General features: G+C 36.2%; 1 protein-coding gene across 6 annotated transcripts in view; it reads right to left on the bottom strand.

Moving 5' to 3' along the window:
• Positions 1–24,794, bottom strand: part of WWP1 (WW domain containing E3 ubiquitin protein ligase 1) — a 60,210-nt gene that overhangs the window by 16,002 nt on the left and 19,414 nt on the right. For 4 of the 6 annotated variants that reach the window (XM_048938685.1, XM_048938688.1, XM_048938686.1 and 1 more), the window contains 9 exons: positions 20,898–20,988; positions 18,818–18,956; positions 16,343–16,467; positions 13,336–13,473; positions 13,167–13,233; positions 11,712–11,893; positions 7,171–7,516; positions 5,144–5,239; positions 4,318–4,492 (listed from right to left, as the gene is read on the bottom strand). In XM_048938685.1, the coding sequence (XP_048794642.1) occupies positions 4,318–4,492; positions 5,144–5,239; positions 7,171–7,516; positions 11,712–11,893; positions 13,167–13,233; positions 13,336–13,473; positions 16,343–16,467; positions 18,818–18,956; positions 20,898–20,967 (1,338 nt within the window). In that variant the 5' untranslated portion in view covers positions 20,968–20,988. Of the gene's footprint in view, positions 1–4,317; positions 4,493–5,143; positions 5,240–7,170; positions 7,517–11,711; positions 11,894–13,166; positions 13,234–13,335; positions 13,474–16,342; positions 16,468–18,817; positions 18,957–20,897; positions 20,989–24,794 lie in introns of those variants that run through there. The other 2 variants (XM_048938689.1, XM_048938691.1) reach the window with 2 other exon arrangements.

A 24,794-nucleotide genomic window follows, 5' to 3' on the forward strand; every position in this document is an offset into this window, starting at 1 on the left:
AATTTCAGAAATGTATACTGCAACTATGTGCAAGTTACAAGATAAGAAAACAAAGTCTGAAGCAACACTAATCACATTAAATATTTTGAAATACCTAAGTAGCCTTCCTAGACAGAATTAGTCTACACCTGGGTCCAAGTAACAATGGATTTGGCTCAAGTATAAATTATTTTACGCTTACTTCCTTACATGAAGTGTCTAAGTAGCAATATGGTGCTGCTATGTTCCATGAAAAATGGTAACAAAGGAAAAGGACTAGCTACTCTTATGACAACACAACGAAAGAGAATGAAGCTAGAAAGCGATGCATAAAACAACAGCAAGATAATGAAAAACATCAATTCCAGGAGAGTACCACTAGTACTTTCAACAGAAAGAAAAAAAAAAGAAAGAACAAAAACGAGAATAACTGTAAGAATGGTAAGGCTGTGATTATTATTTCCTTCACATAACTTATCTTTGACCACTCAAGACAGCCGAAATTTCAACCTGTTTATTAAAAGGATTAAATTACGGTTTCCCAGAAAATAAACTATGTTACTCAGAAGCTGCTATATAAGCAGAGTTCTGGTGTGTCAGAGGAAGACAAGTCACCTCATTTGACTATAACAGTTTGAGAAGTGTATAGAAGCACCTACCTAAAAGATAAAAATGGAAAGAAAAAAAAACCAACCACTCATACTTTCTAGCATGCATTTCATAGCATTTCAATTTTTCTTCTCAAAAATGTGAGTTCTAAGGATGCAACAGATATGCTACCTAAAAAATAGAGCCATAAAGAGATGTAAAAGGGATGCAAACAGTCCAATTATCTCTTCTCCTCCTTCAAGTATATTCTGTCTGACAAATTCCAATCAGATGATTCTAAGGTCAGAAAGTGAGAAATAAATCTATGGTGTTTAGCGAGAGTTATCATTAAATCAGTAAAGAAACATGATCTAAATAAAAAATACACTGCTCTCTCAGAGAATAAATCTAACTAAAAACCAAATAAATCTCAGATCAGGAGAAGTTAGTTTCCTGAGATGTTTAAGCAACTGATCAAAGTAGTATAAAAACAGAGAAAGTCACTCAGAGAGACTTCTTGGCTTCAGCTGCAATTACCACATTTGCAGTTAAGTCATCTGTACACCTCCTTTTTTATTTTTCAAGGTTCCTCTAAAGATAGCAATGGAAGATTTGCTTTTTTTTTTTTTTTTTTTTTTAAATCAAGAATCAGCTTCTTTTTATTCTTTCGAATAGATATGCAATTCAATATCAACATTTCTCAAATCACCCCTATTTGAATGGCAATTACCATTTTCTCATTAATCCTGCTCTCTAGCAACTTACCAAAATGAGATGATAAAGTCTGTCCCTATGTTTTAAGCAATGTCTAAGCAGCTAACAGTTCTGACAGTATGAACAGATTGGCACAAAGTAATAATGACAGGGCAGGATCTGAGCAAACAGCACTCCAGCTGAGCTGAGAATTCAGTAAAATTTCAGTACTTATTAGAAACAAGTCAACAAATCTAGGAAAAAAAAACACAAATTTCAAGCAGCAAAAAGCAATAGTTTACAATCCCCATATCTCCCTGGACGAACAATTAGCTTCTCATTAGATTCAAACTCAGAAAGGGAGCACACAGAAGGCAGAAGCAGGAATAGGTAATCTCCAGGAAATAGAGACATCCTTTGAGCATGCAGGGATGAGGTTACGAAAGCCAAAGCCCTAGCAGAATTGACACTAACTAGGGATGTCAATGGCAACAAGACATATATACTTCTTTAACTACATCAGTGACAAAAGGAAGACTATGGAAAATGTGGGCTCACTGCTGAATGAGACAGGAGATCTGGTTGTACAGAACGCATAAAAGGTTGAAGGCATTCTTTGCCTCAGTCTTTACTAGCAAGACTGGTCTCCAGGAATCCGGGGTCCCAGAGACCAGGTAGAAAGTCTGGTCACAAAATTGTAGAGGTTAGAAGGGACCTCTAGAGATCATCTAATCCAAGCCTTGGTGAAGGCTTGAAGATGTACCCTTGGTGGAGGCAGATCAGGTAAGAGACATTCATAAATCCATGGGCCCTGACAAGAGAGTGCTGAGGGAGCTGGCAAATGTCACTTTGAGGCCACTGTTGATAATCTTCAGTCAGTCATGGCAACTGGGAGACTTGCTTGAAGACTGGAGGAAAGCAAATTACTTTCTTCACAAGAGGCATGAAAAAGAAGCCAGGGATCTACAAGCTGGTCGGCATCACTTCAGTCCCTGGGAAGGCAATGGCACAGCTAATTCTGGAAACCACTTCCAGGCATGTGAAGGACAAGAATATTATCAGAAAGACTCTACGTGGATTTACTAAGCAGAAGTCACATTTGACCTGTCTGCTGTGCTTCTATGATGCAATGACTGGCCTGATAGATGAGGAGAGAACAATGGATATTGCCTTCCTCAACTTCAGTAAGTCCTTCCTTTGAAACTGTTTCCCATATGATCCTCATAGACAAGCCACTGAAGTACATTCTGGATGAGAAGACAGACTGAAAACTGGTTAGTCAGACCCAAAAAGAAGCTGTCAGTGGTGTCAAGCCTAGTTGAATCCAGTAACAGACAGAGCACTCTAGGAGTTAACACTGGGTCCAGTATTGTTTTATATCTTCATTAATGACCCAGACAATGAGGTAGAATGCGCCCCTGGTAAATTCACAGATTACATAAAACCAAGAGTGATGGGACTGATACATCAAAGGGTCATGCTGGGGGGCATAGCAGAATGGAGAAAGGTGATGGCAGGAGCCTCGTAAAGTTAAACAGGAATGAGTGCAAAGTCCTGCACCCAAGAAGGAATAAATCCAGACTGGGAGCAACTCAGCTGGAAAGCAGCTATGCAGAAAAGTAACTCAAGGTCACAGTGGACAAGTCTAACAAGAGCCAGCAAATGTCCTTGCTCTAAGATGGCTAAATTTATTCTGGGTGGCAAAGTAGTGCCAGCTGGTCAACAGAGGTAATCACTCCACTCTACTTAGCACTGGGGAGGCCACATGTTGAGATACGCAGCTATTGGAGAGGGTCCAATGAAGAGCCACAAAGATGGCTCTTCCAACCACAATCATTCTATAATTGTGTGGGTTAAATAGACTATGATGCACAGCACAGGACTGAAGAAAATCAGTGGCAATACATATTTCTGCAATTGCTGGTGATATGTCTAATTAGGTAACAAAAAGCTGAGAAGTATTAAACACAAGAATACTGCAACATACTTTATTTCAGACGGGATACTTGAAAGAAGTTTATTAAATTTAGAGGAAATTTAGCCTTCCTAATGCACACAGTCCTAGACCAGAAGTCAAAATGAAGTTGTTTCTCCTTCAAGCATTCCAGCTGTGTTTCATTTGTGAAGTCTCTAGGACTGGATCTTAACATAAGAGAATGAACCCAAGTCTTACAATGAAGTGTTTAGAAAAGTGATACACAAGTGCCATGAAGGAAGACGAAAACAAAACGAAAACAACATAAAAAACTGTTCTGTTTATCCAGTCAGAAATGAAAAAAAAAAAAAGTCTCAATAACTCAATACTAGATTTACAGAATGACTTGAGTTGGAAGGGACATTAAAGATTATCTAGTTCCAACTCCTCAGCTGTAAGCAGAGTTGCCATCCACAAGATAAGGCTACCTAGGGCCCCATTCAATCTGGCCTTGGCTTTGAACATCACCAGGGATCATCCACAGCTTCCCTGAGAAACCTGTTTCAGCACCTCACCATTCTCCAAGTAAAAAAAATTCCTTCTCACATCTAATCTAAATCTCTCCTCTTTTAGTTTAAAACTGTTCTCCCTTGTCCCGTCACTATCTGCCCAGGTAAAAAGTCACTCCCCATTTTTTTTAAGCCCCGTTTAAGTACTGAAAAGCCACAGTGAGGTCTCCGTGGAGCTTTCTCTCCTCCAGGCTAATGTAGTCATTGAAACTGCTCATGATAGTTTTTACCAGTAGATTTAAGTAACCACATGAGAGAAATGGAAAGCCATGTTTGAAGTTGAACCAATTCCCTAAGCTTCAAAATGAGCTCAAAGAAAAAGAATTACCACCTGTACCGATGAGAGACTCCTAATCACTAAAGAAGTTTTGAATGCCACTTAATATATAAAGTGCTCATAATACAGGTTTTACACTCCTTTTCAGTTAAGGGAGTGCTTTACTTTTACCAGTTACTGCTATCGTTAAAAGTCTTAAGTTTCATGCAGTTCACGTGGCTCAAATTAGGGAACCAATTCAAAGGGAAATATAGCTGTATCTCTCTTCTCGTTTCTAAAGTGTATAGAGAATTTACCGAATAGAGGTATCGTTGGTTAAATTGTTGCATAGCTCCCTGCAGTTGATTACGCTGAGACTGCCACTGCTCAAAGTTCCTGACTGATTCCATCGTTGGCCGCTGCCATGTCGTTGTTCTGGTGTTATGGTCCACATAGTAAACTCTTCCACGATCATCAACTCTTCTTTCCCAGCTATCAAGAAACACAAACATTAACAGCTAAACTTTCCAGTAATATTGCATAGCTCATTTTCTCTTTATGCTAAGTTCCTAGATATTATTTGAATGGAGTACTGGAATGATAGGCATAATTTTAATTTCTAAAGTACACAAAAGCACTCTCCAGCTATACTGGCTGGGGAGCAAAGCACACTGGGCAAACATTACATCCTTGTCTCACACTGTCACCCTCAGTTTTAACTGTGTAATTTCTTGTGACAGTGATCAATATTGGCAGGTTTCACAGAAAATCCAATATCGCCTTGGAATCAGAGGTTGGTAATCACTGCACTACACAAGTGATGCCATCTAAATAAAGATGGTAAAATCTTCATTATTTTAACACTGAAGTTTTAAAGGAAGAACAACATAATTCAGCAGCTGTGTTTGAACAAGTGATCAGAATGAAATACGTATACATACACCAATATTCTTATGGAAATTAACACAGTTCTAAGCTAACTGCATGTTAAGATTTCTTAATTTATAATGTATGATACATTTTCAATGAGCTGCTCATTAAAACCAAGACAGTAGGATTTGTTTGTTTGTTTGTTTGTTGTGCATTAGAAGAAAAAGAACATAGCAGCATTATCAACTTTAAATCAAGAAAAGTCTACAGTACCCAGGAGGCAAGGGCTGTGGTCTTTCCCACGTTGTAGTTCGTGTATTGTGATCAACATAATAGGTTCTCCCATGAGGATCCTTTCTTTGCTCCCACCTTCAGGACGAAAAAGACTTTTATGTAAGTCAAGGTGAAAATATTTCCCTAGGGCTCATTTCCCAGTAAGCCAAAAAAAACCATTTTGCTACTGAATGAACACCCTACAAGTCTAAAACAATTCTAAAACATTCTAAAACACTGAAGGCAATGCACACTAAAATGCATATAAGATACATTTACTTCCTGCTTGAACTGGTACCACCATAAAAGCTTCTTTAAGGGATGTGGAATCTAAAATGAACACACACTGATATTCAGAAGTACTTCTAAATTCTATTTGAGGTATCTGAAAATGAAAGTGATTATCTGCCTCAGGTTTGGATGCCTCATTTTAAAAGTTTAGAAACAAATTATTTGCATTTCCAAGCATGTCTCATCCAATAAACAACAGGATCTTTCAGAGTGAATCTCAAATGTGTGCTAGCAGATAACTCTCCCATGTTTCTACTTTCTGTCCTGTGTCTCTACCTGATTTTCCTGGGGATTATTTCTTCAGTTTTGGTTGCAAAGCTCTTACAATGAAGATGGATAAAACATGAGCAATTCAAGATTTGTGCTGCTGAGGACTGTCATGATGCAATATTTATCCTCATTTCCCTTCCCATTATTACATGTTAGACAATGAACTGAAGACCTTACTTGTATTAGATTTATGTTTTTCATATAAACATAATTACTTATCTCCTAAAAATGCAGGCAGAACATCTTACTTGCTATTCATAAAATTTCTACAAATTCTTTTGTAGTTCAAGAGCTTAAATACCACGATTATAAGGTCATAAAAGAGGAGTAGAAGCATGTTAGAGAGTTAATAAGGCTAAATGTAATGGAGATTCAACTAAATTTGTGAGGAAGGAAACACAATCAGGGAACAATGGCAAAGTAATGAATTCAGACGTAGTGTCCAATAGGCCTGAATTCAAGACCCTGCCAATGGGAAAGCATATAACTAAAGAAGAAAAGTGGGGAGGGGAAATAAGAGAAATTCCCTCCTATAAAGGATTTCCTTTGTCAAAATAATTGAAAATTAAGAACCTTGTGACATCTGCTCAACAAAGTATCTGCAGTACTTCTGACTTTCGAGATTCCCATTCTCATGTTTATCTACAGGAATTCAAGTGAAAAGTCACTAATTACTTACTGAACCTGTTTCAGAGAGAGCAGATACAGGAAGATCTGAGACAGATCTCAGAAAGATCAGCCACAATGGCACAATGTATATATTCTTCCAGCAAGTAACTACTTTGGTGTTAAAAAAAGATGCTAAAATAATATTTAGAATACCACAAAAACTTCCACATCTTCAACTAGTTACTGAGGACATCTTTGCACCCAAACAAGAAGTAGATCTCAATATAAATAAATAAATAAATAAAAATTCAGATATCTATTTGATTACATAATATGTTTTGATTTGATGTTTAAGCTCATCTTTGACTTTGCATTTAAGGTTTAAGACTACAGCAGTAGTTTCTGTTTGGGATAACTAAAAGTTTCTAGCTATTCTGAGCACATACACACACTGTATTTTTAATATAATTGGTTACACACCTACACTGCAAGAATCTACTTTCTAGACTATTTTATTCATTTTTGTTTCTTCATATTTTAGTCCCTACTACATACCCACAGTGTAAGAACCAAAGCAGCAATGAATTATGACCCAAGTAAGCTTGAATATATCAAATGAAAATTCTTCATATCCATAATGCCCAAGAATTTCTCTATTATATTACTGTCACAGAAAATAAATGATCAGCTGCTAGTTTCTGGGACATAAGCTACCAGCCAGTTACAGAATAGTACAAACCTCATTTTAGATCATATAACCCCATCTCTGGCAGCCCTTGTAGGGAATTAAACTGTGATTTCTCTGTACACACATTAAGACAAAACACAATAACAGTGTTAAAATCAAGCCCACATACCCTGCTGGTAAAGGTTCTGAGCCAGCACTAACAGTCTGCTGTCTTACAGGCTCTCCTGATGCACTTGAGGCTGAGGAGGATTCCCTTGGTTTTGCTGCATCTGCTGCTGTACTGTTTATGGTATTAGGCTGAGCACAGTCTGTAGTAGTTGAAGCTTCTAGTCCAGCAGACACAACGGATAGCGTAGAAGTGTGGCTTTCAGAACAGCTAGCTGCTTCTTCTGTTGATTGAGGTTCTGCTGTAGTGTTAGTGCAATCTGTAGACATGGGAGCTTCTGAACCTACCATAGCTTCAGAGACAGAAGAATTACCAGTTTCTGGTACAGAGGAAGATGTCTCACCATTAACTGAGAAATGGGAAATTAGAAAATTTGCATATCAGTCTCCAAAGAGTTGAACTTTTTGGTCAGATTTTGGAGTAAACTACATTAAACATATTCCTTTTTTTTGATTCAAAAAAAATTTGCCATAAGTAACACTTTTGCCTAAGATGACAAAAAGTCACAGCGCAACAGCTTCAGTTAAAGCTGTAATTAAAACTTACAGTCTGCAAGCCATTCTCTATACTTCCATGTGAAGGTTATTTCTTAGTTTCTGCATACCTTGCTCAATACAACATTTACCTTATTCCTTAGATTAGCAAAAAGTAAACACTTCCCAAGAAACAGTACTGCCTTACTTGAGAACTTGCACCAACTTCAAAAAAATATCTTGATTAGCATGGCAGGAAAGAAAAGTATTGTGAGCCAATTAACTACACAAAATGCAGAAATAAAGAGGCAGCTCTTACAGATTTTTTTTTTTTTTTTTTTTTTACCCTTTTAGGAGTTGAGATACAAAATTCTACAATAAAGCAAATATCATCTTGTGTATCACATTAAAAAGTCACCCCAGCATTCCTAACAAGATCAATATGTGCTAAAAAATTGCATTTTGCTAACTGTTGTGAGCTAACTCTGATAGACAGCTAAGCACCACACAGCCACTCACTCACTTCCACCCACAGCGTGACTAGGGAAGAGAAAACAAAAAGTAAAAGCAAGAAAACTTGTGTGCCAAGATAAAAAAAAAACATTTAGTACAAAAAGAATTAGAAGATGACAAAAACAGTGAAATAAAATAAGTGGATGTGAAGGCAATCATTCACCACCTCCCATGGATAGAATGACAGCAATCCAGTTCCCATGCAGAAAGATGACTAACCACCCCAAACTTTCTCCTCTCCCTTTTTATTGCTGAGCAAGACATTGTATGACAAAGAACATCTCTTTGGTTGGTTCAGGTTATCTGCCTGGATGCTTCCACTCCCAACCTCTCCAGCACTCCCAATCTGTTCATCAGCTAAGAAGAGGCTGAATGAGAAACACATAAGGACTTCATGTTGTGAAGAAACACTTCAGCAGCATTTAAAGCACAACTGTGATATCAGCATGATTTTGCTCATAAATCTGAAATACAGCATCATACAAACTACTATGAAGAAAATTAACTCCATCCCAGCAGATCCAGTCTACTAATGCAACTGATACAGACTAAAAATTTAAGAAAATTATAGTAGAATCAAAGTAAATTTTTTAATTCATGCAAGCATAATCTCACAGAAGGTTTAAAGCAGACAGATTTGGGAGGAAAAACGGGCTAAGGCGGCTTTAGTATTCTCAAGACCATTTGGCTGGCAATTCATCAATACCAGTCATAGCCATGGAATTGCTTGAGTTGGAAAGCACCCTTAAAGGACACCCAGTCCAACTCCCCTGCAATAAACAGGGACACCTACAGCTAGGTTGCTCAGAACCCCATCCAGCCTGACTTTTAGTGTCTCCAGGGATGGGGCACATCTTTAGTGAACTGTTCCTGTGCCTCACCACCCTTACTGCAAAAATCATTTTCCTTATACCCAATCTACATCTCCACTCTTTTAGTTTGAAACCATTCCCCACTGTCCTGTCACAACACACCCTGCTATAGTCTGTCTTCTTCATCTGCAGATCTTAGCAGAATAGTATCTCAGCATAAGATCTTGCCTCAAACCAGTGAAATCAGGTACAGTAGTCAATATGACCCCATTAAAAGTCAAGGACATTGCATGAAGTAGTGAAATATCATTCACAGCTTTCATTTTCTGAATCCCTAGTCAACACCAACCAGTGACAATTATATTTAAGCTTGCCAGTTTATACTTCTTTTAGAGTTCTAAATCTTTTTCTTCAAGATAAAATACCATATGCAACACACACTTCAAGTTGTTTTCTAACTGACAGCACATTATAAGCTTCCAATTCTAAGAACTGAGGCCAAAATACTAAGATTTCTCTACACTCGTAATCTTATTGATAGAAATGTGCAAAATTTAACTCTAGCCTAGTGCCTACAAAATGGTGTTTCATCATTTTAAAGAGTTCATTTCTTTTAATCCTGTACAGTACTCTTACAAATAAAAAAAAAATCAAGACTGCTTACTACTTGCAATAGCTGTAATGTCAACATTTGCCGGCTTTCTCAGAAAGCAAAAACAGACACTGGCAAATTGTAAGTCTCATCTTCCTTTTAAAAACACATGCACAAATTAAAAAAAAAAAAAAAAAAAAAAAAAAACACCACAATTAAGCAGTAATCACTAATATATTCAAAATAGCAAGTCAGTTTCTTTAAGGAATTATCACTAGGCCACATATATTTGCTTACAATGCATACTGACAAGCATGATTGTAGAAGCAGTAGGAGGTGTGTAAGGTCTGTAAAAGGCACTGATTCATGAACACAGCTATTCCAGGCTAATATATCACTACTTCCAGCTCACATAAAACAGATTAACTACAACAAGATATATCAAGAATTCATAATATTTAAACAACATATAAAGCATGAGATTAAAAAAAAATCATTAGTACAGACAATCTGATCAGTTTTCTTTAAATGTCTGCTTTAGCTACAGTAACAACTTTATCAAAATAGAAAAAAGCCAGCTTAACTTTCAACTTTCATTTAAAAAAGTAATTTCAACTCATCCACATAAAACAATCAATGGAATGACAGAATGAAGTTAGGATCAGAATAACTGACAAATCATCAGCTCTTTTAGTAAGCTGATCTCCAAAACAGATACGTAAAACATGTTGCCAAGGGAGGTTGTGGATGCCCCATCCCTGGATGCATTCGAGGCCAGGCTGGATGTGGCTCTGGGCAGCCTGGTCTGGTGGTTGGTGACCCTGCACATAGCAGGGGGGTTGAAACTACATGATCATTGTGGTCCCTTTCAACCCAGGCAATTCTGTGATTCTACGATGATTCTATGATACACTAGCTGATTACCTCACCAATTAGATTTAAAACAGCAGTTCCAGCAACATCATAAAAAATTACAATTCTGCTAAGGAAAGAGGAAAAAAAAAAAGAAACCATATGATCAACAAATGCTGAAGACTCATTTTATGTTTTTCCTAAAAATAAAAATGCCTCCACTAACCAATACAGTAGTTTAAAACTGTCTCAATGCAAGTTCAGTGATGATTTCATCAATATTACTGTTTGAACAAATCAATTACTACTGCAATTACTCTATCCAAATTCCAATTTAAAACAGATCTCTTAGCAATTGAAGAAAAAGAGAACAGTGCTTAAATAATACATATGCCCTTTGGCCTTCAACTGAAAAGAGAGAGGAATCAAATTCAAGTTGTCTAAAAAGAGATACAGTTCACAGAGACCTAATTTAATTACTACCATTTAAAGTTTATCATTGTTTCTGCCATCTTGCCACCATTCTGATATTTTCCACTCTATTAAAGGAAGCTTAACTGTCTCTGTTCTCCTGTTTCTTAACAGCTTGTGTATTTCTATTTAGGAGTATCTTTTTCCTCTGCTGTCACTGCAATCTCACTCAATCAGCTGAGGCAAGTGCTTTAAAAATATAGTCATGATCAGATACAAAGCTTTGCCTGAAGAACAAAAATAAATACCTGCTTTTCAATTCCTTTACTGTACCATATGCTTCCCCTAATTAGGATAAGTACCAAAGTTTTTGTGTTTAAGAGAAGTGTGAAATTTGCTATTTTGCCAATATCTGTTTTAAAACAGCATAGCTTTTCAAAAAACAGAAACCAAAATGTGTCTACATTTTAACTCTAGGCACAGCAGTTCCTAACAGCACTAAGCAGCAGATTTATCCTATAGCAAAAGAAGCCTAACTGGAGTTATTCAAATGAATTATATGAAAGAAATCTCAGTCTTTCCCCCAACAATCAGTTATGTTGTTTGGTAATCTGGGACAGAGAAGGAAGTTCTGGATATTTTACTTCTTACTTCATCCAATATGAGAATTCACAGGCAAGTATGACAGTTAGTACACTTAATAATGGATCTACTACAGAAAAAATAATGGAGTGGAAATACAAGATTATAAATTAAAGCCCAGAGACACTCCTTTCAATATTTCTTGAAATATAATTTTAAAAAGTGCAGAAAAAGTGATTCAGTTTCAGATTAATTTCGATTAGACAAAAAGCTTTAACACAAACGTTCTTATAATTCTCCCATTCCTACCAGTGCTGTTGACAAGCTCAGTTCCGAGTGGTTTTGGTACAGGTGTATTTTTGGGTCTGGCTGCAACATGTATGGGAGATGGTGAGTTGTTTCCATTAACAGCTTCGATACAGAATGCATTCTGTACCACAGAGTCTGAAGGTACTTGATTGTCATTCCCATTAGAAACATCACAAGCAGACCTTGGTAAAAATAAAAATAAAAAACCATCAGCTTATATTAGTACAAACACATTTAATAGTTATGCACAGAACTGAAATCCTACACTATAGCATACAAAAGAAATACACAAAGAACATAAGTAAATTCACAATAGTTTATACATTTGCAGCCTAGATAGCAGTCAAGTGCAAGACAAAAACAATTACAGAACAAGGCATAAATCCTGAAGAACTTCAGAACACTTAGAAAAGATTTCCCATTTCCACTGTGGCTTTACTTTATGAGATATTAGAGAGTTGAGTGGGAGCAACTGATGCATACATCTTCCAAAAATGCCTTAGGGACCATCCCAAAGCACCACCTATGAGTATAACTCTTTCTCTCACTGCATGAGGAACAAAGAAAATAATCACATGCACAAGGATAAATGCAGTCCTGTCACTCAAATGTATAGTGACTGTACACTTATTCACACTAACTTTTAAGTAAAAAACTTAAATTGTTTGCATTGACTGCAAGACAACTGGCAGACCATTGATATGAATACTGGCCTGCTCAACTCACTGGTGGTTGAGAAGTCAAAGAGCCTCCTATCTCCCTATATGCAGTCCATGAGCTGGTAAAAAGATGGTGGCTTCAAAGTCTTTTTCTTACCATGTTAGGTTGAAGCTGGCAAACTCTTTGGCTCAGCATTCTGAATACTACCTCCTAAACAGCACAAGTCTGTTCAACAACTTCCTGATCTCAACCTTATAAAAGGAACTGGGTGAGAAGGAAGTCATTTAGGCTTTTTTCTTTTTCCTTCCGTTCAGATACTACATTGCAAAAAGTTGGTAGACATGAACAGAAACTGCTCGTAAGACACCAGAAAAGAAAACAAATGAACAAAGTATACAAAACCATCCTGTGCCACTCTCATCTGCAGGATTTCATAAAAAATTCAAGCCGTTTGAAATCTATTTTCAGAGGGCTACACATTAAAAAGGTAGTCATGCACTAATGGAAAGCAGGTTTTAACAGGAGAGGAAAACCAGAATTGTAAATTTAATTATTGCCAAGCTGAATTATGTCATTGTTAAACAAACTATATTTCTAAAACCTATGGTAAAATAATTAAGAGTTTGATAGATAAGATTTTTGGGTCTGGCTGCAACATGTGTAGGAGATGGTGAGTTGTTTCCATTAACAGCTTCGATGCAGAATGCATTCTGTACTTTAGAAACAAAAAAAATGTCAACTGATAAAAACTGATATACTTTACATACAGTCTAAAACACAAAAATAAATTCCAACCTTGATGCACTTCTTGCCGAAGCATCTCTGTTTTCATGCACAGCCTCTCCATTTTGCTGAACTTCTACTGAACGGTAAAAACAAACAACAAAAAAGAAATCAATACAAATACTCTACTAAATCTGTGTGAAGTATTCATCAAAATATTGACTGAATTGTTTCAACTTACTGGTTGCTGGTGAACTGAGATTTGTAAGAGATTCTTGTTCAACAACCAAACCATCTAACACGACTGTCAGTTCGCCTGTTTGCACCATGCCACTCTTGTTTTCCAAAGATAATTTCAACTGTTCTTTCACCTTTTCCACTATATATGAAGTTGGGATGGGTAGGGGAAGAGAAGGAGAGAAGGAATAAAGGAAAGATTAAATCCTAAGCAATATTGAAAAAACACTGCCAACAAAAAAAGACACATTTGCACAAAAAATATATCTGTGCAAAATGTCACACCCAATGACTTGAATAACATAGAAATCACTAAGGATCTATGAAACTCAGACCAGCTGTGCATAAATGCATAGTTTAATGTAAAAATAAATAGCTTATTTATACAGTATGCTTCAGGTATACGAAAGGATCCATATAATTTCAGTACTGCATTGTAAATGACTCCCCAGGTTTATTACTTCCACTAAGCCCTTTTGAAATCATGCACTACTTACATAACACAAGAAGGCTTAAAGTTAAACAACTTGTGAATGACACATTCAAATACTATATGTGACAAATCACAGGGAACCTTATTCTACAACCTAAGTTTATGCTTATTTCTCATAGGTGGTGGTAGGTATGCTTATTTCGCATAGGAAGGTGGTAACACCTTCCAAAAGTAATTCTAAGACACAGTAGAGAAGCACATCACTTTGAGGAAAGAATAAATACAAAAACTGCACAGTCTTTCCTTTTTGTTTTTTCTATTTTTTTATTTTTTTAACTTTAGTAAGTGCATTTTCATAGACTACAACTCCCAGGATTAAACAGCAACAGAAAATATCTCAAGTAACCAAAAATTAAATGAGAAAATATTTTCACCAAAAAACCTTGTTTTGAGTTTAAAAAAAAAAAAAAACAAAAACACATTAATGAGGCAGTAGAATAATTCAATATAACTGATAAGAAATGCACAGATGTATAGACAGAGACACATAATCCAGAGTTTAAACATGCTGTGGATGTTGCATAACTCTCTCTAAATGAACCATTACTAGTTCAGCATTTAAAACTACATGTCAGACAACTAAACAAAGTAAGCTCTGAGTTCACATTAATCAGGTTAAAATGGTTAAGGCCTTTTAGTATTTGTGGTCTCAGATTAAAGGATTATTTTTTCAAGATGTAACAGCCTGTATCCCTCAATCTGATAGAATTTCAAGCCAAAGTTAAAGCTCACTGTGTAACTTGTACATCCATGCGCTAAGCCAGCACTTCCATATGTTTTCTGTTCTTAACATCAGAAATGAATAGGAAACATAAGAACAGAGAATGCTAGCATCAGTTATTGCCACAAATGCCCAAGACGTTACTGAGATCCTAAGAGTCATTTTGAAAAGAAGACTGAACTCTATACTGTCAGGCAGCAAATCTTAGTAAACACCCACTGTGACTCTACAGATGGATTTCACAGTACTGTAAACTGCTGGAGTAAGCACAAAGCTGCCAAATCTACTACAGAATTATTGGTCTAGAGAGAAAGGAGGGGGAGGAGAAACTAGCCTACCACAGAGCTGTTAAACTAGCATACTCATAAACTGCAACGGTGATTTGTTCACTCTCTGTTACTTTAAAAGGTCACCTTCCAAAATCAGACCAATGGTTTTACTCCAACTGAGCCTGCAAAAAAGCTGGGAGGGGTGTGGGCAGCAATACAAGGCTAGTGGCATTGAGTAGGAGAAAGTAACAGCACTAATTCTGAAATTTCTGCATTTAGACTTCCCCTTCATATCTTCAGTAAAGAGCCTTTCAACTGCTGCATTTCAATCAATAACTGAGTGACCAGATTAATCTTTCACTGAATTACTCAGTAATTCAGTGTGTGCTGGACTGTTGACACACCAAAATCAGAAGCAGAGCAGGTAAATTAACTTTGGTGCAACGTACAGCTAACACAGCCAACCATATCCTGAAAGAATCTGCCAAGTTGTTGGGTGCACAAATCCTGGATCTCCAGTAATAAAATCTTAACTTTTTTTTTTTTTTTTTTTGCTATTATTATTACAATACAGTTTCTGATATAGGCAAAACATAAAATTTCACACATGAAAAACATACAGGAAAAACATACAGGAAGTTTTACAATTACTTTTCATCCTGACATTTCAGGATTATTTTTATAGCATTAGACTTTGTTATTTATTTATTTTTTTTTAAAAAAGCAGATTTTCTGCTTAACTACAGAATCCCATGCAGAATCTTCATCGTACTGCTGAAGAAATTCCACTGGATTTTGGATTCTGTTTCAATTTTCTCAAAGAATCAGAAAAATGAAGCATTTGTGAAACTATCTTTTCTTCCACCTCTCTAAACTGAGCTTTCAAGTTGGTGTATCAAACTTGTGCAAAATACTGGTTTAGCTGGAATTCTACTGCCACTCTGGAGTGGAATTTAAAGTGTGGATTCACCATCTTCTTGTATTCACAAAAAAAGTTTAAAAAGCAAAATAAAGAAGACCTGTTTTAATTCTATTAAAGACAACAAATGTTAGAAGTAACAGAATGCCACAATCACTCATGTTCTCAAAAGAAGTTCTCAATTGATTCTTGTATCAGTGGTTTCTACTGCTCTCTGGACAGTTAAGTTATGAGAGAAAAATATTTATTCAAAGAAGAAAAACAATGTAAAAAAATGCATTAGATTTTTTCTTGTTTTCTTTTAAAAACAAGATTAAAACAGATCTTCTAGCAAATTACATACTAGTTTGCCACAAAACATTTTATTTAATTACTACTGCTTTTACTTAGTAGTGACTTGGACCGTGGTATTTGCTTCAAAATTATACATCTCATTATTACGTTTCAATTGTTCTCAACAGCACAGTTAGACATGTCCAGGAGAGACAAGTAAAGACATCAACTGAAAATCAGTTGTAATTACACATATAGTTAGTAGTTTGTTTGCCAGTTTTGATATAAAGATTAGTTATAACAATTCTACTTAAAATATCCTTCAGGATAACTTACATTTTCTATTGTGTATTTCCAAAGCTTGTTTCAAGTCTACAGTGGCTCTTCCTAATAAAGCATCTGCTTTTAAAGTGTGATGGCTCCACACTCTAAATTCCAGCGTAGTCTGTGGAGTCACATTCCTGCATATAAAATACATTTTTAAATATATATATATACAGATTTAAACGTATTCATTTTTCTAACTTGGAGTGTTTGACCTTAATTCATTTTCTCATATTTATTGTATTTCTTGATACTAATTACGTGGAAAAAAGTTTTCATAATGTGAAGGGCAATTTTTAATTAATAAAGCACTGTAAACACTGCAATATCTATACTTGAGATCAAGCTTAAAGAACATTACTAGAAGTAGCATAAGGAATTTGGGGAGTATCAGAATAACCTAAACTAAGCTCAACTCTCAGTTATATAACAGCATATCTCATTTCTGAAATATATATTTTCCTTATTCCTCACTATTCTAGAATTCTAAATACATTCTAACACAATTTCAAGTGAATAAAAAGATGGTAAGTAAAAGTAGTTTGTCTGTCACTGGGAAGAAAAACACCATGTATTAGAAAAAGAAACGAAAATACAACCAATCAGCTACTTGCAAACAGGAACCCACACCACAGCTGTCAGCTTGCCATGAAAGTGCTGATAAAACATTACTTATGAATCCACAAATATATATAAAAACCATAATGCACAAAAATCAGAGGGGAAAAAAATCCAATAGTGAAATTATAGTGGAAACAGAAGGGAAGCCCCAATTACAGTAATATTATTACAAACTTTAGCAATGATCTCCCTCCTGCTCAAGAAGGAAAGTTAAGAACCTATGTTAGGTCCTGGAAAGTAAGTCTCATAGAACAGTTTCCATTACAACAAGAGTGCTCCTGGCTGTGAAAAACAGAGCAGAATCCCTGTACTGCAAGAAGTCCAAGGTCACATACCTGCCAGCACTACAAAAGTGAAGGTATATCAGCATTGCTAAAAATAATGCTAAAAACTGTCCCTAAGCCTCATCATTAGAGCTAACTCTATAGGCACTTTAACACATTACACAGCATGGATCATTTTTGCAGAAATTTATAAGGAAGTATATTTTTGTGTTTTGAATAGGCTGGCTTCTAATGGAAATCTTATTACAAGATCAGATTTAAAAATAAAATAAAATACACACAGAATACATTGCTGGTGCTCTTGCAGATCCCCCCCCCCCCCCCCCCCCCCCCTTCAGGTCAGGGGAATTTGGTAAATTGGAGAGTTCACTTATCCCAAGGAAGACTGGTCAACTGAATCAATAACACCATTCCAACAGACTTAGGAAAAGTGGACCAGAATACCTTATCTGTAAGTAACACATCCTAGGTAATATTGATGATGGAACGTCTGTCTGGCTGTACTATGTACAAATTACTTCACTTCTAACAAGCCACCAAATCCTGCAAAATCAAGCCTGTCTCCACAACAGCAGCTCTGTTCTCTGTGGTAGCTCAGTACTTGTGCTAGTTATAACTCCTGGAAATCATTGTTAGGTCCAAGACTATACCATTCAGTTTTGCAATACTGCAGAGGGTTAAATAAGCTCTGCTAAACCTAAAACACCAAGAAGATTGACACAGGAACCACCCTACCTGGTTCGCCACAGATCTGCAGTTACCAAATAATAGTGTTATCAAGTAAACGATTCCCCAAAACTAGGTATGCAGTGCCACTCCCCATTCTCCAGAACCAAACTAGGTTCTTATAACTAACAAAGCTGGCTATCGCACACAGATAGGTCAGATACCATAATGTGTACAGCACTCAGTGCCTTTTGAAAGTAGCTGTGATGTTACCAGACCCAGTGTTGTTCATGCAATAATGCTTTCTAGCCAATTACACTGTGCAAGATTTGCCAGTTCTTCACAGAGTGGTATTCAGGTATTCCTGCACCTATAGTACAGTAAACCAAATTAAGCCATTATCACATTAAGCAACTTGAGTATTAGGAAAAGTTACACAGCCACTTTATAGCAACTTGTTTTGTAATCACATCCCCTCATTAGGAAGTTTAAAGGAAATGTGACCTTCCTCGTAGCCTGCTCAACAAGTTGTGGATTCCTTCCTTTCAAAGTTGAGAATGACATAATTATAACTACTAAGATCTTCTAGAGGAGAATTTTAAACACGAGACGTCCACAGTGCAAATAAGTATTAAGGGCATACTGTGGACAGCAACTGTACACAGAACACTCTCCTCCAAAAAAAAAAAGTATAAATACACACACACACGCATACATACACATATATATTATTCTCATAACATCATAAACACTGAGAAAGAATTTTCATTAAACATCACCTTATGTCTGCACATAGTCAGCAAAAGCCAGAAAAAGTCATGTAGGTAGCCAAGTTCAATAAATATTTGCCTACAATGGCAGGCCAATGAATAGTACCAAATAATCAAAATAAAAGTAAAGAAATAAATCTACTTACACTGTCAGCTGTTCATCCCACTTTGGATTTGAAGAACTACTTGATTTTGCTGTTTTCTTGATTTCTCCATCTGCAGTTAATTCAGTGTAGAAAGTTGTTCCAAACCAATTCTTTTTCCGTTTCAGTTTGGCACTAGAAACTAATAAAATGCATTGCTTTTATCTTCAGCACCACACTTAGTGAAAACGAGAAAAAGTACCGTACTAGAAAAAGCGTACGGAACAGAGCACAGCAATGCTGTTCCTCATCCACTCCTACTTCTGCTGAACAGAAAGAGGTCAATCCCAGAATGGTACCTTTCATTTTCAAGAACTACTTTGTCAGGTAGTTCAAACAAAGCATAGTAAGTTCTCTTCACTGTGTAATGGCAGGATGGGTAAGACAGCACAACAATTATTTTATTAAAAAAAAAAAGAAAATCATACAGTCTATTAGATTTTCTCACAATTCTTTCTCATCCAACTATTCTCTTGAACAGAAGCTTCATTATTTCAAATTATGCATATTTACAAAGGTACATGCAATTTAAGCCTATTTCAAAATTTCACTGCTACAAATGTTTCACTGCTATGTATGTTTCACTGCAAAACCTCAATGCAGAGCTTCATCTCTTCACCTGTACCACCTGTGTGATTAACTTCTGGTTTAACACATCACAGAAAGTAAGAAATCAGCTCTCAAATTTCCCCTATTTAAAGAATTTTGCAGATGAACTTCAGGCTTCAGCTAAATCTTCAACAATTAGAAACTGCAACTGACCAAAAAAGTTCAATTTTTTTTTTTATTCTCCAAATCTCTGGTGAGATCCTCAGTGTTCCTGAATACAAATCTATTCTTTTGTTTCCTCACCCAGCTGACAATGTTACTGTAACAACCAACAGCAGCCTAGCTGCCAACATTTCAAATGGTACTTCAGGCACCTGCTCCAGAAAAGATGGTTGGACTCACAGCAGTATGTACCTGCTGGCTACGCTTTCTTTCTTAAGCCTCCCATATATCTCTGAGATTGCTTTCCGATAGAGAATTAACCCTTCAGAAAACCAAGCCAAAAAATCAGACAGGTTTCTGTCCATTTCAGTCTTTGAACCAGATCTCCTGAAGTCAGAGAAGTTTCAGTGCCAGGAAAACACAAGAGTACTTATAGAGCAAAACAGAACGGGACATCAGAATGATAATTTCTGCATATGTGTCCTGAAGTTACAGGCTGTTTATTTAACTCAGTTTCTTACAGTTGTTCATACACCATTCATATACTACGCTATCAGTTATAGTTGATTCTGACAATCCATCATTCTATCTTTATACACAGTTTATTAGTTTTCCCACAAAGGATTCCTCATTTAATTTAACAAAATATCCACTTTGGGACAGCGCAACAATGCATTTTTTCCTCAGATAACCCAGTCACCTTTCTACAACCCACAATGATGCATCTTTCTTTGGATGTAACTTTTTTAACGACATAGCATCTCACTGACTTTTTTCCCAAGTTTTGCTCATGATAGACTTAAATGCATTCCCGATCATATATTTTTTTCTTACTTCAGGGTTCCCAGATTCTTTCTGGATCCCTGGAAAAGTTCAGATTATGTATTATCAGTGGTAAAATAACATAATATATACATGCATACATATGTATATAAAGGCTTTTTATTGAATGGCCAGCAGATTTTGCAATCCCTTCCAGTTTTCCCACAGATTTTCCACAACACTGCATGCATTTTTACTTGCAGTTCCCCATAATTGCCAATATTTCTTGTATAATTTCAGTAATAGGTGTTTCTCTGTACAGATTATATGGCATTAATTACTTCTTCTCTAGCACAATTCCTGTCACTACTGCTGTATTGCATCTCCATGCTTTTCTCATTTGAAGTGATCATTAAACTGTCATCCACCTCATTTCAACATTTCTACCTAGCTTCAATTCATTTATGTATGTTACAGCTATGCTCTTAACTGTAACCTTCCAGTGAATTAAAATGCCGATTATACTGATCTATTTTTCAGATTTGCTTCAGCTTTCTTTTTTTAGAATATTTCCCCCTAAAAACCAGTGACACAAATTATCACTACTTGCCTGTCACTTGCATCTGTAACCTTCCATTACGGTTGTTACTTGTATCAGTTCTTGGTGAGGCTGTGGCCATGTCAGAAGTTTAGGCTTTAGCCTAAATTAAAAAAAAAAAAAAAAAAAAAAAAAAAAAAAAAAAAGAAAGAAAGAAAGAAAAAAGGAGACAGTTTATTAAAACATGCAATTAATTAGCAAGACACCAAGCATCACTTTGGCATGACAACTCAATTTTTCATAATACTAGTTAACAAAAAAAAAAACAAAAAAGCTGCAAAATTTGTCACGCTTTGCCTTTGATTATGCAGAGGCACTTCAGTAATGTTTACATTTACCAATTTACCAAGCTTAGAACAACTGTTAAAGCAAAGAAAAAACATACAGCAGCAGTATCAATATTCCTGTCTCTGAAAGTATGCTTATAATCCAGATGAGCTAAGCACCAACAAATTTAAGGAAACAACATCTGAAATCTATACATGCTTGAAAAACCAAGCTGTCCTAGCAGCAACATAAGCAATTTAGACAATTTGAAATCTATTCCTAGGCCTGCCATCAGCTTTTTCAACCACTGATGCCCACCTTCCTCACCTATCAAAGCAGCAAGAAGTTAGCAAGGACCACCCTATGCCACCATTCATCAACTAGCACACCGTGGCTCTGATGTGAGTTGGGGCACCCCCAGCACTTGAAGGGCATACCTTCAAGTGCTTGAAAGGCAGCACCAAAACTAGAAATATTATTTAACAGACAATTCTATTTGTGTCATAAAATAGACTGTCTGGATGAATGCCCTGTGTTTGCCTCTGAACATCAACTGCTAACAACAGTAATATGGAACAGTGCCATGCAAACCTATCTGACTGTACATGTGTCAGTGAAAAAAGTGTTGAACACGCACCCCTGGTATGCACACTTCTATAAAATTATATGAATGCACTAATAAAATATTTTGTATATAATAAAACACACAAAAACATAAATTGAAAAGGACAAAAGAAAGAAGAAATAAAGAGTATTGTTATTTTTTATTTATTAGTGATACAATAAAAAACTTCCATTGAAAATACAATTATTTCTCAGGGAGAGCAATGTGATAAAATACGTTTATGTGGTGGTTGTTTTTTTTTGTTTGTTTGTTTTTTTAATGTTGGTTTATCACTTTATAAAACAGTCACTTGAAGGCCTGGTTATAAACTCAGTGTAACTTCAATACTTGTCTTTAACGTTCGTCATATCTGGAGAAGAAAAATCATAAAGATGCATATACCCAAATGGAAGAACACCATTGGCTGCACTTACTATGTCATAATAATCATTTTTCATTCCCACTCATGAAACATGTTTCATGGTATATGGCTGGTCAGTTTATATCTTCCTTGGTGGCAAAAATCAGTTCTTGAAAATCAAACCAAAGTTGTTTCATTTTTCTGTTTTTGGCAAGTGGGTCAAAAACCCACTGAAAATCTTCATTTGAAAAACTTAAAATAGGTTATGAAATTGCTTCCAGTTTTAAATGTAAGAGCTTTTATGGGTGACATGTTTGCATCATTTCTGGCAACAAAATCACGAACATTTCAAAACATCTACTTTCCAAACATTCCATAGTCCAAACTTCTTTCACAAAGCAGCTACTTCCTCGCCATTAAAGAATTACCTCTACCTGGAAGGGTCACACAACCTTTTGTTGTTGTTTTTATGCATCTGCTAAAGTAGACAACCACTTCTCATAACAGAAAAGTTGAACAGATGCCTAATCATTGTTTAACAACTCTTGCCATGAGATAATCAGCAAACCTCTGCATCATACAAAAGATCTTCATGGTCACTCCTTGTGTCACTGCAAACACTGTAAAGACTTTGCTGTTAAGAGTTTCCTTTCATATTATTAACTGTGTCAGTCACATCCTTCAGCACTTCATGTGAACTTCTGACTCCAAACTCCTTTCTACAATATCCTGATGCAGCAAATGAATTTCACATTTAATTTCTACAACCTTACCTAGTTGAAAAAAAACAATATCTGACAATGTAGACACTCTACCAGTGACTACATTTGCACATTATTTCTATTAAAAAAAAAAAAAAAAAAAAAAAAAAAGTTTCTATTAGATAAGTAATTTACTGATAAGAATATATCTTTTCTGGTATATCTTTCCTTTAGTGGCTTAGTTCCTTTTACGTTTTGTTACAGAAATAGAATCTAGCAAATACAATAAATTGAGATGTTAGAAACATCTGTATGTTCATTATATGTACATCAACCCTATAACAAATCTCACACATGGTGCAATTTGTTCCAGTACTTTTTTTTCCCCTCAAATCTTCAGTAATATTTCCTATGGATTTTTTAACAGCAATTGCTGACAGAAGAACATATTTTGGTTTGTTGCCATGTTGTTTCCCATGCATTATTTCATACATTTTTACCACAGCAGAAAGAACAAGTGTCTTCCTGATGTACATAGCTTTTATCTTTTGCTATTATCTAAGAGTCTCAGAAGAGGCATCTACAGATTTAAATTTAGTGAAAAATTCTACAGTACTGGATTGTTTATCACATGACTTTAAATAATGCAGAGAAAAGTGTAGCTGTTGACCTTCACATTTCAGATGCACAGTTTTTAAATGCCTTGCTGGTCATGACAGTGCTTCATATTATTAGCTAAAATCTTCCTACATTAGCTAATATCTTAAGGTACAATATACATTTCAGATGAGATTAATTATTAATGATTGTGAAGATACATCCATATTTCAAACAGCCTCCTTGATAATGTTGATTTTTCTTTTGCTTACTTCTCATTAGATCTGATCAGGCTGCCATTATTTTTACTTCATAATTTGGTCAACAAAAATCTCATGCTAGGAGCAGGAGAAGCATCTGCTCTGCCATGTTCTTGTTGTTTACTTGTACTCACATTATCAGTATTATCTTAAATCCGTGGTGTCTTTGGATCCATCTATTCAATCCTCCTTTTCAACTAACCAGGTACAAATGGAACTGCAATACTTGGAAAGTGAATGAAGAAGTGCAAGTGACACTGTGAACCCCATAGTGTTGCAGAACACTCCCTTATCTCTGGATCCCTAACAATGCTACTAGAAGCAGGACCACATGACGTTCCCAGTGTCAATACATATATTAAACATTACTGATGCTTAATTTCACTCACACAACGCCCTCTCCCACTCCCCATCTATAATCACAAAACGGTCAAGGCTGGCAAGGACCTCTGCAGCTATCTGGTACAACCCCTGCCCAAACAGAGTACCCAGAGAAGGGTGCTCAGGAACCTACAGCTCAGGCTCACATCCAAGCAGCTTCTGAACATCTCCAAGGAAGACTCCACGGATTCTGGACAACCTGTATCAGTGCTCCAGCACCCATATAGCACAGCAGTGCTGCTTGGTATTTAGAGGGAGCTTTCTGTCCTCCAGTTTGTGCCCACTGCCTCCTGTCCTGGCAATGGACACCACTGAAAAGAGCCTGGCTCCATCCTCACTGCATTCTCCCTTCGGGCATTTGTATACATTGATGAGATCCCTTAGTCTCTTCTTCTCTAGGTTGAACAGTTCCATATTTTTCAGCCTTTCCTCATAAGAGAAGTGCTCCAGTCACTTACACATCTTCATGGCATTGCATTACACTGTCTCAAATACGTCCTTATGTCCTTAGTACTGACAGCTCAGAACTGGACAGTTTGCTTAACTATTCCCAGATTTCATCTTCTTCCAGCAAGGTCACATTCTTCTATGCTCCAGCATATGGACCTGGAATTCCTGACCTCTCCTTAGCATTGTATTCCCTTCATTTTAGATAAAATATACATACAAGCTGTAGAATTTTCTTTCCATGTTTCAACGGATCATCTTGCAAACTTCACTTTAGAGATCACTGATATG

This window comes from Lagopus muta, chromosome 3 (genome assembly GCF_023343835.1).
Source record: "Lagopus muta isolate bLagMut1 chromosome 3, bLagMut1 primary, whole genome shotgun sequence".
Lineage (NCBI taxonomy): Eukaryota > Metazoa > Chordata > Aves > Galliformes > Phasianidae > Lagopus > Lagopus muta.